The sequence below is a fragment of the Euprymna scolopes genome, chromosome 38, assembly GCF_053919585.1.
Source record: "Euprymna scolopes isolate OS-2025 chromosome 38, ASM5391958v1, whole genome shotgun sequence".
Taxonomy (NCBI): Eukaryota; Metazoa; Mollusca; class Cephalopoda; order Sepiida; family Sepiolidae; genus Euprymna; species Euprymna scolopes.
The window spans coordinates 70,877,106-70,894,185 of NC_136519.1; the positions used below are offsets into that span (position 1 = coordinate 70,877,106).

Sequence of the window (17,080 nt, forward strand, 5' to 3'; positions counted from 1 at the left end):
AATTTCATGATAAAAAAAAGAACCGTAAAAAATGAATTTAACTTGTAAATGAATCTAAAAAAAAAAAACAGCACTCACTAACGAAATTATTAGGCGTGTGATTGAACAATTTGTTTTAAAGTATATTACTCTATTTTAAAAATATTTATCATATATATATATATATATATATATATATATATATATATATATATATATATATTGCAAGTATGGGAAAATATAAAATTAGGATGCATATTTAGAAATATTCATTAATTTGAAATACCCCAATGAAGACATTTTTTTTTTTGTTAAAGTAGTTAAACCTAAGGATTTCAACCTATTTTATTATAATTGAGTTTTTACGCACTCATATTTGTAAACATACCAATTTGACAAAGAATGCGTTTTCTTTCAGATTAAAAGAAATGCTGTAGTTATATATTAAATATTTTTTATTTTATTTTTTAATATAAACACTATTGTTAAAATAATCGTTTCGATTTCACATTTAAAAAGACAACTAATCTATAAAATAATTTTGTTTTAAAGTTGCAAGTAATTTTTTAATTTGACATTTAACGTTTAATAGCCCCCCCCGTTTTTGTCTCTTATTTAAAAACATATAATATTCAAATCCTATTGTCAAAAGAGGAAACGCTTTTGATTTTTTTTTTATCACATGTAAATATATATTCTTAATGATTTGAAATATTGTATATTATCAAACCAGAGTTAAAGTAATAATGATCGAAGGTATTTAAATTAGAACGGTTACGATTAATCTAATATTAAGACTAATCATAAAGTTATGTTAAATGTGTTTATTAATCTAATATTAAGACTCATAACTTATTAGTCTAACATTAACTTAAATGATATTAGATTAACAGTTAATGATAATCTACTAATAAGTTAATACTGTAATTTAATTATAACTTATTGATAATCTGCTTTTGTTTATTTTAAAAAGCCGCTGTAAATACATTTATTTTTGCAAGCTTCGAATTTGTTTCTTATAAAGTATTGGTAAATAAAAAGAATTGTATGTAAATTTATTCTTTTAAAATCATTTCGGTCATACTTTGTTTATATAGACATGTGGAATTGTAGGTATGACATTGAAATTTGTAGGTAAATAAGCTATTGTTAAAAAAAAAATGTTTTCTCTCTGAAGCCTCCATTTCTTCCACAACTGCTAAAAATACACACACGCATTCATAAACATGCTTTGAAATTTTTATTTCCTCTTCATCTAGACATTTTTTTTTTTTTTTTTTTATCTTTCCTTTCTTTTTTGTTTAAATCATTCTTCTAGCATCTCGGATCTACCACCGTGATAGGAGCTAAACATTCTACCCCGTTGGAGAGAGAAATAAAATTTATTTACGATGGCAAACGACGAGAAATGGGAGGTCAGTGTTTGTTTTATTCAATTTGTAAAAATATTTACAAATATCAGTATTTTGTCAATTATTTAATTTCGTTTCTATTTCCTTTCATTTTCTTTTTTTTTCGTTTCATTTTTTAACTTAACCCTAATCATGAAGGTTTTGAAGAAAAGACCATGTGACCGCTCCTCTCCTTTGATTGGACTGTTCGATCATATGACCTTCTTTCTGTTTTCTGATTGGCTGAAACGAGGCGCGGTTAATTCAAATCCTACGTTAACAGCCAAAATTTAGTGTTTTTAATTTTATTCATCCTTGAAGCCAGGAACTGGAGACGGCATATTGAATCTGCTCCGACTGATTTTAATGCATGAAATTTTCCATAAAATTTTAAGATAACTTATTTAAGAAGTAAAAAAACAAAAAACAAAAACATCCATTCAGTCATGATGCCTTTGCAGGTAAAAAAAAATCTAGTTTAACTATTACCATCACCGCCAATCATTATCATTAAAAATCATATTTCACTTCATCTCATTTTTTATTTTATTCATTCATCATTTGCACGCATTTGTATTTTTTTGTTTTTTTTTTAATCCATAATCGTTCATTATCATCCTCAAATAAGTTTTATTTTTTTTTTTCAACTCACTCATGTTTGAGTTTGTTCTAATTATTAACCGAGCTTTTTTTACATTGCTTTCTAGTATCTGAAAACAATAGCGACCGCGTATTCTGGTCCAGCTACGTAAACTGCCGGAAGGTCTCTAACGAAAAATTATGGTACATATGCACGTTACCATGCTGAAATGTTATTTAGAAAGCCATTCTTAACATGAGTTTTGTACTTTCACAATTAATTTTTTTTTGGCGTAAACTTATATTTAACTTTAAAATGGTATTTCAAAAATAACACTAACATAAACGTAAGCACCAACATTTTTTTTTATCAGAAACTGCCCAGTAAGAGCAGACAGAACTTATGCAGAGAATGTACTGAGCTATTTTTCTTCAACATAGTATTTTCAAGTGGTGACTGGTGTGGTGCGCTATTTTTTGTTTATTAATTATCTGTTAGATGAAAGTACAGAATAGTTACAAAACTCTCCATGTTAAGAATGTTTCTAAATGTCATTTCAGCACTGTACTTTCTCTGCATAAAACTGGAGAAACAAGCATAATTAGTTAATTTACACAGTTTACGGACTGTGCTGAAATATTTAGAAAGTCGTTCTTAATATAGGAGGTTTTTTTTTTTTTTTTTTTTTTTTTTAACTACGTCATTTAGAAAGATCGGTTATGGAAGAACGCAATAAAAATTGTTGGTACTCATGCACTTATTGATCTGTGCTGAAATAATAACGTTATTATTTAAAGCCATTCTTAACATGGGGAGGAGAGGGTGTTTTGTACCTATTCCTTACAATTGAATAAAAAACAAAACTTTAATTAAACTTGGAAATACGTTTTAAAAAATAGCGCGGATCAGTAAGTGTACTACTAGCACCAAAAAAAGATTCTATTGTACATATCTTTTTTGGACTGAAGATCCCCGAAAAAAAAAAATTCATTTAATTTGATCGAGTAGTTTTTTTTTTTTTGTTTTTTTTTTTTTTTTACAGCGGAAAAACACGTTATGAGAGCGCGTTGAAGTCAGCCATTATGGAATTTGTTAAACACGCCACGGGGAAATAACTTCAGTTAAAGCGCCGACACTCCCTCCCCATTTTTAATACTAGCGTTTTTTCCTAAAAATTGAACCTTTTGCTCGGTATCATAATAAATTGGTGCTCCTTGGACGTTGAGTTCCATAGCGACCAGCAGAAAAATTTAATGAGTAAATGTTTACTTTAACTACAACAGAACACCGACCAATAAAATTTGTTTATTTATAGGTTTTCGGGGTCGCTGACAACGAATCTGATATTGAAACCCGTCGCAAATTTACCGTTTGCATGGGATGAACCCCTGAACCCTCGCACTATTTTGTGACAACTCATCGCCATCGTTTATGCTATTCTTACATGATGCGTTCGCGCATGGACTTGTCACATCGCGGAATAATTTTTTAGCAGACATTTGAAATATCAGGAAAGTTTTCAAAAAAAAAATGTGGCTCATTTTTCTGTGTTAGGGTAGTTTTTGGTGCTTTTTTAATTGATCTAAAAATTAAGTTTTCATGAGCGGTCTGTCTACGAAAGCATTTTCATTTTTTGTTTGTTTTTGTAGGGGGGTGTTCAATTATAAAACTCGTACAATATTTAACAGGTACTTTCTGCAGTTTAATTTAGACATTGTATGTATATCCGTTATGGAATAAAGTTCTCCGAAAAAAAAAAATTTCACTTAATTTCATCAAGTAGCTTTTTTTTTTTTTTTTTTTTTTACAGCGAAAAAACAATTTATGATACCGAGCAAAAGGTTCGATTTTTAGGAAGAAAAGCTAGTATTAAAGATGGGAAAGGGTGTCAGCGCTTTAACTGGAGTTATCTCCCTTTGGCATTTCTAAAATTCAAATTTTTTTTTTAATCCAAGATGGCTGCCTTCAACGCGCTCTCATAAAAACGTTTTTCCGCTGTAAAAAAAAACAACAAAAAAAAAAAAAACTACTTGATGAAATTAAGTGAAATTTTTTTCTTCGGAGAACTTCGTTCCACGACGAATGTATACAATTTAAACTTTTTTCGTTTTTTTAATGTCTTGACTAAACTGTACAAGTACCCCGTTTTTCCGTAACGCGCCGACATACACCGAGCAGAAGAACTTTCATTTTTCACAAATTCTGTTTATATGGGGGGGGGGGTAGAGCGATGGAGTTGGAGTTCTGCTTGGTGTATGTCGGCGCGTTACTTACGGAAAAAACGGTAAATTAAACTGCAGAAGCAAAGCACCTGTTAAATATTGTACGAGTTTTATAATTGAACACCCTCCTCTCCAAAAAAAATAAAAATGCTTTTGTAGACAGACCGCTCGTGAAAACTTAATTTTTTAGATCAATTAAAAAAGCACCAAAAACTACCCTAACACAGAAAAATTAACTACATTTTGTTTTTGAAAACGTTCCTGTTATTTTAAATGTCTGCTAAAAAATTCTTGTGCGATGCGACAAGTCCATGCGCGAACGCATCATGTAAGAAATAGCATAAACGATGGCGATGAGTTGGCACAAAATAGTGCGAGGGTTCAGGGGTTCATACCATACAAACGGTAAATTTGCGACGGGTTTCAATATCAGATTCGTTGTCAGCGACCCCGAAAACCTATATAAAAAAAGAATTTTATTGGTCGGTGTTCTGTTGTATTTTACCTATTAAATTTTTCTGCTGATCGCCATGGAACTCAACGCCCAAGGAGTACCTTTTTTTTTTTTTCGCTGTAAAAAACAAAAAAAAAAACAAAACTACTTGATGAAATTAAGTGAGTTTTTTTTCTTTTTTCGGAGAATTTAGTTCCATAAAGGATACGTGCAATATAACCTTTTCGATATTTTCATTTTTTAATGTCTTCATTAAACTGTGAAGTACCTTAACATGGGCAGGTTGGGGGGGGGGGGTTCATTCCGAAAGGCATTTTATTTTCAACCTCGTCGTAATCAACTTTTTAAAGGTAAGTCCCCCACCCCGTGGATTTTCACTAAAATCAGATTAGTATTATGCATCTAAAATTGATAAAAGCACGCTTGAAAAATCTCAAAGTTATGTGAAAAACAAAATGGCCGCCGATGGTACTGTTTATCTAACATTAACAAGGAAACTCGAATTTTGACTAGATGATTCATCATTAAGTAATATTAATAATATAAATTAATATTTTAAAGAAAAACAACAACGTTCTTTTAATACGTAAACAGATTTTTCTTGCGCTCCTCTCGCCGCGATCTTTATAGTTTGTTGCCGCTATTTCATTATAATGAAGCGTTTGGGCACCTTCCTACGGTTTACGTAACCTCAACAACGATAACGCGGACCGGACCCTGACCCTACTCTGCATAAGTACCATGTATCCATGATAGTTATGCCTTTCTTCCTATGTTCCGTCAGAATTATTGTCCATCCAGCCTTAAATCACATGAGTTGAATCATCTATTCGTTGCCCTCCCCCCTTTCTAAGTTTTTATGCTAGCCTTTAAGTTTATGCCCCCCCCCCTCCGAATCCTGGATTAATAAATGGCCATGGATTTATTTCCCTTGTAAAAATATTGATGTATACCAATTTTATCTATACCTTTATTATCTGCCAATTTAAAGACTTCATAATCACCCAAAATGTTTATACTAGTGGTATAAGATTTGAAATAGGATTTTAAAGTTAAATTCAATTTTTATATCTTTTATTTAAAATGTTAGATGAAAGTACAGAATAGTTGCAAATCCCCCTCCTGCCATGTTAACAATAGTTTCCTTATTTCAGCACAGTCCGTATTCTGCATACTCACAATAACTCGTAACTGATTTTGAAGCTGTCAGTTAAGAATTACTTTTTTTTTTTTTTTTTCAAATCACAAAACGATTTGAAATATTTAGTTCGAACTAAAAAGCGCAGTATAAAAAAATAAATTTATTTTCCCTTTCAAGTTCTTTTACGCCGACCGATCAGATAATTCACGTTTTTTTTTTCCTCCGGGGCACAAGTTTTTGCGTCCAAATAATAAACGGTCATTTATTTTAATGCATTGTTTTACAATAGCCAGCAAAACAAAAGGAGGGAAACATTTATATAAAATGCTTTTGAAGCATTTAAACTGTCAAATAGATATTTATAGTCTTGTAAAGTGTTCATTTTACGAAAAAAAAAAAAAAAAACCGTCATGATGCGACGCGTACAAAAAATGACGGTTTTTGTTCAAAGCGATTTTTTAAAAATTTTGCTTATTTATAAATACTTCTAGTTTTTATTGAAACTGATTTAATGTGTTCTTCTTATATAAAATTAGCATTTTGTTTAATATTAGTTTAAAACTTCAAAGTTTTTTGGAAGGAATATTTTTATTTGTTTCGGAAAGGAAAAGTTCGCCGCCATTTATGACATTTGTAAACTGCGGAAAAATGAAATCTTTTAAAAAATCTTTTTTTTTTTTTTTGTTTGTTGAAAATTCAAAATTAATTTCTTTAATAAACAAAGATACTACAGGGTAACCCCCTAAAAAAAAAGAACATTCAATTGTTTTTCTGAGCATTTTACAGTCAACGTAGACAAAAAAGGGGCAAAGACCGTAGTGTTTTGATGTGATGTTTTGAATATAATAAACTAGTTATGACCAAAGTTTCATTTCATCCGGACAAAACACTAAGAAACGGGGCCTAATTAGTTAGGGCCAGTTTTTTTTTTGGGGGGGGGTGACCCTGTATTTTAAAAATAGTTTTAGCATTTAAAAATGATGTTCGTTAGGTGAAAAGTTATTTAAGGCGCGTTTTCTTATTCACCGCGTTTTTAACTTTATAATAAAAAATCAATCATATTTTAAATAGTTATGTTTGGATAATATTAAATTATCGACCACTGGGCTTTACCTTCGGCGATTCTCTAGAATAGTTAACAGAAATGGGGGATGGACCTGAACGAGCTTTCCCCCTGCCGTAAAATTAATTCTTTTTTACAAATTATTTTTTTTTTCTGCGGATTATCTTTGATAAGACTTAACTTTCATATTAGCAAGAAATTTTTTTTAACTTTCATTCAACGACTTTTTAACATGAGGGATCATTTTTAAATTATAAATTCTATTATATTGATACCCCACTTTTCGGTCAATCAGCAAAACTCTCCTTAAGCTATTTTTGTTGTGTAAAAGAAAAAAAAATTAATAGAACGTTATATAATTTAAAAGTGATCCCTCACGTTAAGTTATTAAACCAAAAAAAAATTTTTTTTTTCTATGCTAATATGAAAGTTAAGTCCATTATCGACGAGAATAATTTTACAGCAGGGAGAAAGCTCGTTCAGGTCCGCCGAGTTTGACACTTAAGTATTTTTGTTTTTTATTATTATTATTATTATTTTGTATTGTCTTCGCCGGATTTTATTTAATGTAAAGTCTCCATGGCGTATGTTTAACAAGTTTAAAAGTAGAAAATTGAATGAAAATGCAGTTCATAAAAATAAGTTAAATTGGTTTGTATTGTTTAATTTTCTATTCATATTAAGTAAAATCAGGTACCTGCTTTAAATCCATTGGGTTTACAAGCATCCGAAGGCAACGATAAAAAAACAAAAAAAAAAAACAACGCAAGACTGGAAGATTGGCTTTTCTTGCGTTTGGTTTAAATTTTGTGGTGTAAATTACCCTCTCTCTCTCTTTTTTTTTAGGTAGACCACAGACCAGTTCTAGCTAACGGTCTCTATTTATTTTCCCCTCCCCCCACGAGAACAGATACAAGGTCGGTTTTTAATGTGGAGAAATTCACCTCCCCCAAAAGTTGCACTCTAGATCGGAATACAAAAATAATATTGACTTCTCTGATGACATAAAAGATGAAGTGTAATAAGAACAGATACTACACTTTTCTTTTGCAGTTTTGTTTGCCACTTTTTTTTTTTTTTTTTAATGATTTCGAATATTAAATTTAATACGGCGTGGTTTGGTCATTAAATTAATAAACGAATATTTTTTTTATAAATACCAAAAGCAAGATAAGTTGCTCTTCTATCTACCTGGGTAAGTTTTTTTGTGCTTTAACTTATTTTAAGGCGTTTATTTGCTTTAAAACGAAAGTAATGTCGAATCTAAGTTAGAAGGGGGAACAAATTGCGGTTTCTTTAGAGCTATGTTAACCTTTGATAATCGCTCAAAAATTGAAAATTAAACAAGAAATATATTGGTAGACTATTACATTTTTTTTATGATCGGTGACTTTTATGAGATGTCAAATGGACTTAACGAAACCGTCATTTCATTTTTTCTTTTAAACTCAACAGACTTGACACTACTTTTGTTTCAAAGTAAATGAATGCTTTAAAATAAATTAAAACACAAACTTACCTAGGTAGGAAGAGAGCAATTTATCTTGCCATTGGTAACATTTATTTGTTATATATTCATCCACCCTTATTTGTTTGGTTGACTATTATAAAAAATTTCGTAAGAATCTAAATTAGCTTCCAAACTTAGAATATTTTAACCGATGAGAATTTTAAAGACATAAATGACCAAATTATGATCGGTGTTTGGCCTTGAGTTTTCTCTCTGCAAACATTACTTTTTGTTGAAAAATTTGCCTGTTTTGGTAGACACAAAGATACATTTTTATTTTAATATTAGAAATGCAATTAGTGAAGGGTTGTCTCCCCTAAATTGGGCATTCATCTTTCAAACTCCACAATTCCAATTTGATTTAGCTTTAACAAAGCATTCTTAAGATTTATGGGAATATGTTTTTTTGAGATAGCAAACTTGAAATGGACAATGCTATTTTTATTTTCTTTGATTGCAAATTTGACAACTATCAATTATTGAGTTAAGTCAGCTTAGTTTGGAAATTCATCATGAAAAGACTGACAGTGTTTGCAAATTGCAAGTGATACAATTTACTGAGAGAAACATTTGATAAACAAATTTATGAAATGAACCTGTCAATTGGCCACCTCGTTAGTGAGATTTAACCCTGTTAGGTTATTTTCTTTAAGGATATTGTATTTAAATTACAAATGCCAAACATTTGGAATAAAATGCATATTTTTATTTTGCAATTTATTTTACTTAAAGTTTGTTGCCTCTGAACAGCATACCTTGACCACTAAACTGAACTTTTGGTGGAACTGACTGTTGTATTTACTGATATTACATGTAATCATTATCTTTGTTCAGTGAATGAGAAGTCCTTCTATGCTGAGACAATTTTTATCTTTTCTCTTTATCCAGAGTACCCCTTATTAAACTGGATTTACCTTTCATTAAAAACAATCCTGTGTCTAACTGTCCTTGTTGGGGAACAGGGAAATAGGGACCACTAATATGTTAGTTAACGTGATGATTACTTTGGGAAAACCGATGTTTTTTTTTGTTTTTTTATCCACATTTGCGAGCAGGTCTTTAAATAAACTTTCCAATACAACATGAAAAGCTCTAAAAACAAAAAGTAAACTTAAATCCAGTTGCCCAACTTATAACTTGGATCCCTATTACCAGGTCTCTTTTTTTTTTTTTTTTTTTCTTTTTTTTTTTCTTTTTTTCTTTTCTTTTTTTTCTTTTTTTTTCTTTTTTTTCTTTTTTTTTCTTTTTTTTCCAACATTAGGGTTCTGAATTCCAACCTTCCAGAAGTTGAAATACATTTCTAGGAGACAAAACTCGACTTAATCTTTCTGTGTGAAATTGGCACCAGCTTGTCTACTTTTATCAATGATTTTATGATCACACAAATATGACATTGAAATCTGATCCTCCAGATCGTTAAGAACATGTAATTTGTGCCCACATTAGTCCCTAATGTGGGTACAAATTACATGTTCTTAACGATACAATGTGTGTGTGTGTGTACACAAGTTTGTGTTAATGTATGTTATGTGCATGCGTCTGAATATGTACATAAAGATGGAAAGAGAAAATAATTAATGAAAAAGAATCCCGGCTTTCAATGTTGCAGACATCGCCAAAGACTCTAAATTCCCCTACATGCTTTTGAACAACATTTACAGCATTTTTCTTTGTCCTCTATCGTTACAATGACAGTATCTTTCAGAGTATGAGTTCCTTACAAAACTGCTCAACCTAATCAAAGCTTACTACGAACATAACCAGTGTCAAAATCCGCTGTTATACAGTGAGAATTCTGATTTCTTCAACATCTGGTCTGGTGTTCATCAGGGTTGCATTCTTTCACAAGTTCTTTTAATTACATCATTGATTGGATCTTAAAGCAGGGACTAACTGGTGTCTGACAGGATTTGCTTTGCTGACAACGTTGCAGTATTGGGAAAGACATGCAGATACCCAAACTGCACTTTGTCGTATCAGTAACGCAGCTTCATGGGTTGGCTTAATATTAACACCTCAAAAGCAAAGATTCTCTCGACCTACATCTTTCTGCCATATTGAGTTGCTATAACCTTTAATGAGGAAGTAGTCAAAAAGGTTGATGACTTCAAATATTTCTGTGCAACTTTCACAACCATAAGGCAGGAGAAATAGGAAATCTCAATTAGAATCAACTTTTTGTCGGCTCTATGATCACCTTTAGTCACAAAAAGAAATCCAGCTAACGACCAAATACTGCATCTACCAGGCCCTTGATTGCGTACACCTCTAAAGATGCCAACCTCATTCATATGAGTAGCCAGCATTCAAAGACTGGCAGTTTCTGATCAGTGGTGACTTCACAAATTTTTATCTCCAACGCCACCACGTAAGCTTCCTATATGTGAGGAAGCACTTAAGAGACGCTGATACTTTGTCCGTCGTTGTCCACCAATTCAGTGAATCTATTGGCAGAGTTTTCATTTTTAGAGCAATAACTTTTGACATATCAATGGCCTTTAGTAAGGTTGGCATGAAGATCTATTTCATAAATTTGGGAACTATATAATAATCTCAAGATGGCCTCTCAACCATCAAATCTCTTTCAGAATCGTTGATGGGCGGATCTTTGGAGCACATAGTATCAATTCTGGAGTGTCTTAAGTATACATTTTGGTCCTAATCTTCAATGATCTCCCAAATCATGCGAATGGTTCTTTCTCTCTTCTTACCTGAAGCATATGGTGCAATGGAAGAAAAGGATGGTTGGTTACTTTTAATACATCTCTCCTTTCACCAATGCTCAGATCCTCATTTTGCCTTGATTGAAATGAATGGCTCTTAAGGTAACCTTCAGCTTGGATCAACTTCTGGTATTGACTTTCACTTCCGAATTTATTAAATTAGTTGCCAAAGTCACCAGAAAAATGGTTATATCATTCTACTGCTTCAGAATGTATCTCACTCCTGACATAATCCTCTACGTGCATCAGTCACATGCATCCTAAGATGGAGTACTGTTGCCACAGCTGAGGAGCTACTATTCAGAACAACCTTTCCTTCATTGACAAAGTACAAAACAGACTTCAAAATTTAGAGTCTTTTCTCTTCCTTGCAGATTCTGTCTTATTTCCATGGTAGTTGCTCAACTGATTTCCAATCTATGCCCCCCCCCTTATAAAATCTTCACATATACACACAAATTCTGTTTTTTGTATTTCCTCTTGAAAAAGTGGACTCAACAGTTTAAGCGAAATGTTGAATTATAGGTCTTTTGCTTAACTCAAAACAGATTTATATTTTATTGTCATTTATATTTACATACATTATAAATTTGTGTTCATACATTTTGATGAAGTGCAAACATGTTTCAGCTCTAGCCTTATTTTGGGTTATCTTCATTGGACAGAGTTAAGATGAAAACAGAAAAATAAACGATTTTGATGGAAGGATTTTAGGAAATCTGAGTAGCGGGTAATCATGTGACTAAAATCGTTTTTATGTTTGAGAAAAAAAAAAATCAAAACTGATGTACAATCAAATTTTGCTTTTTTATATACCTATTAGTGAAATGTCACTAATTAGTTGGTGAAACAACCTCACTGCGGATTAATCAACTGTCTCTACAATTTTTTGCCAATGAATCATTTCAAGGTTCCTGCTGGCTTTGCTGTTTTGGGAAAGCCACATCCTTCTTCCACTGTAGATACAGTAAACAAAATGGCAGTGCTTCATCCAACGATGATAACCGTTATTAGATGAGCTTCAACTCTTTAGCCAATCTGGAAATACATGAAATAGAGGAGTGGTTTCTGAAGAGCAACGTCGTGTATCCCCCCCCCTCCAGCCTTTAAGACATAAAGACGAGTATGAGTGTTGTAAGATTTCCAGGTAACCAGTTAAGCTCAATGCGAATGGTCCATCTGAGCATGAGAACTTAATAAAATGTCTTCGTACATGAAGTAGATTTAGAGATTTAAAGACTATTTCAGTCTACACTCAGGTGGGCATGAGGCGGGTTGATCGACGTAGAGGCAACGTGTACACTGGCTCCTGTCAGGGTCAGGCAGAGACACCGGGCGTTCCTGTAGGCCGGGGGCGTTGTGTGGCATCAGACCCCGAAGAGCCATAGGGATCTTCTGTTTGTGCTCGGCCGCTGGTTTCTCCATAGTCGCGGGGGCTGGCTGAACAAATGCTGGGTTAGGGTTGAGAGGCATGACAGTGGTATCTGCTGGGTGTTCCTTTTGCTCGGGAGGCTCGGAAAGTGTTAGTGGTGTTGGTTGGTTTGGCTGTAGCTGTTCAGTTGCATTGCTGGGTCTGCGGGACGCAGGCGTTGGTCCGGGTAGCGTCAGGAGTGGGGAGCGTTCAATCACCGGTACATATTTCTGCAGGAATTTCCAGTTCCGCAGCGTAATGTGGCCAGAGCCGTCGATGCGAACAACGTATTGGTTGAATTGTCGGACCTCCGCAACAATGCGAGTTTTGTATCACTTCTTGGGGTTAGGTCCTGTTTGGTTCTGGATCCTCACAGTCACCAATGACTAGCGGCGGCAGGGGACGAGTGTGTTCTGTGAGCCGCTCGGAGATGTGCATGTGGCGGTTGTGGAGGGCTTCCTCTCTTGATGCCAGAGTTTCACGCCAGGTGCTGTGTGGTTGGTACTTTCTGGGGTGTATGGGTATGAAATCCTGGATTGGCCTTCCAAATGCACATAGCCGGAGACAGCAAGGTATCACGGTCTGGAGTGTTGTGGTATTGGAGCATGGCTCGCTGGAATGCGTCTGTGTTGAGGGAACCGTCAATGTCGGTGTTGTCTGTACCTGTCAATGACAAGGTAGTGTTTTCCACGGAATGTGAAGTAGTCTGCGGCGATACACTGGAACGGGTATTCAGTTAGAACCAGAGGAGTTGGTGGTTGGCTTGGGTTCGACAGAGACATCCGATTGCTGAGAGCGCATTTTGGTAATGACTGGGGTCATTCCTGGCCAGAAGAATGACTACTCCGCACGCAAGTACATGGTGGTTACACTCTGGTGAGAAGAGTGCAGCGTCTGGAGCACCTGGTTGCGGGGAGTTGGCGGGATGATGATTTGGTCCTTGTAAAGGCATACCCTATCGAACTCGGAGAGGTATTCTCGGAATTGATGGTAGGGTCAGATGTCATCAGGGAGATCTGTTGGGTGATCGGGAAAGCCCTGGTGGATGGCTTCTATTAATCTTATGGATGCGTCGCTGGATGTGGCGACGCGAATATCATCCACGTCATCGATTTGATCACTTTGACATTGGTGAAAGCTGCCTGGGAGCAGATGCTGGAGTCCGAAGTATCTTCGGCTTGGGTGTGGATTGTGGCCAAGATGTCATATGGCAGGTATGGTAGTGAGCAGTCGACTCGACCCTGTTGAGACGTTACTGGGGCTGTGTCGTCCATGTCATCAGGGAGCGTGAGTTGAGTTGCCTCGCTAACAGGGTGTCTAGATAGGCCGTCAGCTGCGGCATGGCGAGCACCTAGGATGTGCACCATCTTGAATCGCTATCGGAGCAGTCTTTCCTTCAGATTGAACAGCCTTGGGTTTGGGTTTGATGAGCAATCACAGTGCTTCTGAAAGAACCCAAACCCTATACCGTCCCAGCTCTAGTCGGTCGCGAGGCAAGTTGGCTTTGTCTTGTCGAATATTTCTGTCCTCTTTTGAATTTCACTGATTATGATGGCTTTGGACTCCTCAAAAAGTTGATTCAGTGAGTTTGTCCATTGGAACGGGTTGCCAGGGATCAGCAGTGTGCGGAATAGCTTCATGCGCTCTGCTGAGGCGAAGACGTAGGACACCTGATTGATGAGCCCGAGCCAGCTGCGGACATCTGTGATGTTGCGAGGAGCAGGGAAGTCCTGGATTGCCTCTAGGTACCGGGAACATGGGCGTACTGTAGTTGGGGTTATCTCGAAGCCAGCAAATGTCATATGGGTCTTAGCAAAAACGAATTTGCTCGGGTTCAGGATTATGCCATTGTTGCCACAGGTGTGGAGTCATTCTACCGCTTGGAAGAATGCATCTTCAATCGAGTCTGACCACATGAGAGTGTCATCCATGCATTTGGTTTTCCATGTGATGTGGGATACGATTTCATCAAAGTGACGACTGTAGCTATCCCCAGACACAATGTAGCCCTGCGGTGTGACATGGTAGCGCTAACGACCCCAAGGCGTAAGGAATGTGGTAAGGAGGCGGTCATCAAAGCTATGATGGCCATTCCAAGCATCGGATACTGTTTTGCGAGTGTGCAGAGGTATGATCCTGGCTTGGTGGAAAGATGACTGGGTATGGTGGGTCTCTCTGGTGGCGTGACGGTTGAGGGGTTTTAGGTCAACTGTCTGTCGAGGTTTGCCGGACTTCTTTGGCAGACCACCATTTTGTGGCACCAGGTGACCGTTATGCCGATTGGAATAGGCTCTATCACCCCGAGACAAACGTCCTGGTCCAGGCCAGCTTTCACCTCGTCTTGCCAGTGCACATGTATGGGTATGGGTGTGTGGCAGGCAACGAGCTGAGCGTTGGGGTTGACCATGAAGCACAGAGGGGTACCAGCCATTTTCGGTAGTGGTTGGTGGTCACAAACAATGAAGGTACTGGACTTGTAGTACTCTAGGAGCCATGTTTCCAGCTTCTCACGGTTTTGCTCTGTGGGTGGGTATTTGAGCGATGTCGGACGGGCTAAGGGTTGTTAACGATTGGGACAATTACACGTCTGTGACGACATTCAAATTGTTGGTTTCGGATGTCCCACCGATCATGTGGAAGCTGATTGGTATCATCCCAAGGTAAACGCATGCTTCCTTTGACAAGAACAGTTTGTCTGTTGAGTCGGAGAAGTAGATAGTCTGTCTAGTTTCCATGGCTTTTCCGGACGGGGATGTCCTAGAGATTCTTAGAACCGTGGCGCCTGCGATGTCAATCCCACGATTATTGGCAGTAGTCATCTTCATGTGGACTGGATGCAGATGTCTCTTTCCCAGCCCTAGTTTCAAGAGAAGCGTTGTGCCAGCCAAGCAGGATTGCCAGCCGGTGTCGGCCAAGTCTTTGAAGGGTGGTGCGTGAAGGGATAGTCTCCAGTGTCGGGAGTCCGAGGGCGTGTGCTAACTGTCACGTCAATGCAAGGCTGGGGGTCAGAAGGCCGCCGCTCCCATGCGTCGCAAAACTCATTGTGTATATGATGGTTGACCTTTATGGCATTGATTGCTGCAGAAGAGACGTTGGCGATCAGGCACAAGGTGTTAACGATGGCAGTGGCATCATCTGGGGTCGGCGCTGTTCCAGCGGAGGGTGACTTTTAACGTGTCTGTCGGCATACATCCTCAAAGTGGTGAAGTATTCCACATTTGGTGCATGTGTGATTATATGCCGAGCATTTCTGCATGCACTCCTGTCTGGTTCGCCGATGGCCTGTGGTGCCACAGTAAAAGCTTGGTACTTTTGCTGGTGTCACAAGCCGTTTTCGGTTTGTTGCGATGCTTGTACGTGCTCGCTGCGGCGGCTGTAACTGAGGTAGGAGTCTCAGATAAGTGACTTGCAGAGCGCTTGCTGCTCTCTTTGGCCTCGACAAACTGTAGGATGTCCTCTAGGCTCGTGTGCTGTTTTGCCTGGCCGAGGACATCTAATCGGATATCCTCGTCTTCCAGTCCACGAATGAGGGAGTCCTGGATCATGATGTCGCTGAAATCGACCTCCAGGGCACATGTGCATGTCTTTTGAAGTTCCAGATGCTGGCCTGTCTGTGGAGGCGGGCGGCGTACATCCTCACAGGTGCATCACGGTCCTGGTGAGTTTGTTGAAGTTGGAGATGAGCAACTATGATGTTCTCTTGGCGAACTGCGAGGCTTTTGATGTTCCCGAATATGGTCTTTTTGTCCTTGGTTGTCAGGGCGCCAAAAGTCCGTGTGAGGTCCTTTCGAAGACTGTCTTTGCAGCATTCGAGGAGTTGGTGTGTGGTGTCCGTGCTAGTGAGCTGAGTTGTAGCCTTGTACTCTGTCCAGCGCAGCTCGAAGTAGGACCATTCATCGCTGGTGCCACCTGCTGTGACGATCGGCTGTTTCACCCTCACGGCTTTAGGGGCGATGGCGGCGGGAGCTGGATGTGCGTTCTGGTCAACCGGATGGGCTGTGCAAGCATGGAGGTCAATTAAGCTGAGCAGGACATTTGGTGGGATGTCGTCTGACCAGGTGGTCTCGCAGTCAGGGGCGGGGCACGGAATGTCAGGCATTGTTGGCTTGAGATTTGTAATGAGGGAGAAGTCAAGCGGCCCAATAGCAAGGTGCTATAATCGTAGATGAGCTTCAACTCTTAAGTCAATGTTCTTTATTAACCAATGATTACAGCATCTGGAAATACATGAAATAGAAGAGTGGTTTCTGAAGAGCAACATCATGTAGTTACCACCAGGGATAGTGAGCAATTAATAAGTTGTTGCCACCCCAACATTGTTGTGTGCTATTGTTTTCTTCTTTGTCTTGTTCTTGTTGTGTCCTCTTTTGGAATAACGATTGCTGAAGTGGCGAGCACTGGCTTACAAGTATGAAACAAAACAATTATTCTGTGGATATCAGTTGTGCTTTAGTGTGTGTGAATGATACCATCACGAAAAGCAATCCTCTAATGTTCATGTCATTAGCATATCAATCTACTACAAAACAATAAATCGAAAAAAAAAAATTTTCTTTATATTTTAAAACTTTTAACGTGTACACAAAGATCTTTGCAAACCATGAAC

At 37.0% G+C, this 17,080-nt stretch overlaps 1 protein-coding gene across 6 annotated transcripts in view; it reads left to right on the forward strand.

Annotated features, from left to right (window-relative positions):
• The window catches only part of LOC145263177 (DNA topoisomerase 2-alpha-like), a 206,104-nt gene that overhangs the window by 678 nt on the left and 188,346 nt on the right, over positions 1–17,080 (forward strand). For 4 of the 6 annotated variants that reach the window (XM_080120216.1, XM_080120220.1, XM_080120218.1 and 1 more), the window contains exon 2: positions 1,298–1,394. In XM_080120216.1, coding sequence (XP_079976342.1) covers positions 1,371–1,394 — 24 coding nt within the window. In that variant the 5' untranslated portion in view covers positions 1,298–1,370. Of the gene's footprint in view, positions 1–1,297; positions 1,395–1,615; positions 1,832–17,080 lie in introns of those variants that run through there. The other 2 variants (XM_080120217.1, XM_080120219.1) reach the window with 1 other exon arrangement.